Genomic DNA, 1,053 nt, shown 5'->3' with positions numbered 1-1,053 from the left:
GATGGTAACTTTAAATCAATTGTCCTGTTGCCATTAATCATCCGTAAATCGAAACAATAATCCTTCCTGTCTAGCCTAGAAAAACACTAATTCATGCTTAAGCCCCTGGCGGAACGAAATATGAGATTAGCACCGTCTAAAAGCGTTTCGTACCCTTGCTAGATGACAAGATTACTCAATAATCGTTCTGGTAATGTCTGGTGCGATTAATCATCGGTAGTCAAACAAAACCGGTTCTGTTTATCGAAATATTTTCATTTGAGTATTCTAGAGTTTACTTTACGACTTTTTATTTTCCAGCTGCAGGTGACAGCATTGCCAGGAGACATCACACAGGTCATTTCAGGCATTCCTCAGCTGAGATTTGGGATCCTCATCCCCAGTATGAGTTCACTGCTTTTGGAAGGCTCTTTCGATTACGTCTGACACACGATAACAGCTTCATCTCTCAAGCGATCAAGGTGAGGACTTTAAATTGAACATTTTGATATCTGAAATTGCATCTTCATCCTGGATTAAAATAAATTAACTCCAGAAATAAAGATAAATAAACAGACTCGATGCAAGAGTAGAAAAATGATATTCAGTCGATTGAACAAGTGACTTCCAGTTCTTCTGCACTCGTCTCGACCTTGGCACTCCGGTCGAAGACACCTTCAATGATTTTTCATCAATTCTCTGTTAAGGTGACACACATGACTCAAAATAAAACAAAGTGGGAGCCACCGGGTCACCAAGTTAGCTGTTTCTACACTGGAGTTGTCGACGGTGATCCAAAATCCGTCGTCTCTGTCAGTCTCTGTCACGGAATGGTGAGTTAAGATAATAATCTTTTATTTAATGCTCCCGTTCATCACAGTGAGAGATAAAATTACTTCTGACATTGAAGATTTACTCAGTACAGCATTATATTCTCTCATTTATCCTCAACACCCTGAAATGTACTATTTTGATAATTAATTTTTTATTAAAATCAGTCAGATTTATTTCATTCATTAAAAAATCCACTTCAGATTAATATTTTTCTGCAGGCAACACTTTAAACTAAAAAAT

General features: G+C 37.3%; 1 protein-coding gene across 1 annotated transcript; it reads left to right on the top strand.

The window, feature by feature from the left end:
* Positions 1-162: 162 nt before the first annotated feature.
* LOC105272955 (A disintegrin and metalloproteinase with thrombospondin motifs 8-like) lies at positions 163-812 on the top strand (the record flags this gene model as incomplete). Its single annotated transcript, XM_011315185.1, has 3 exons — positions 163-190; positions 301-461; positions 687-812. Coding segments are annotated over exons 1-3 (315 nt in total), but the record flags the coding sequence as incomplete, so codon positions are not given.
* Between the last annotated feature and the right edge of the window lie 241 nt (positions 813-1,053).

The sequence above is a fragment of the Fopius arisanus genome, unplaced genomic scaffold (genome assembly GCF_000806365.1).
Source record: "Fopius arisanus strain USDA-PBARC FA_bdor unplaced genomic scaffold, ASM80636v1 scaffold00470, whole genome shotgun sequence".
Classification (NCBI taxonomy): Eukaryota; Metazoa; Arthropoda; class Insecta; order Hymenoptera; family Braconidae; genus Fopius; species Fopius arisanus.
The sequence above is the reverse complement of the archived record's forward strand: the minus strand, read 5'-3'. Positions and strand labels throughout refer to the sequence as shown.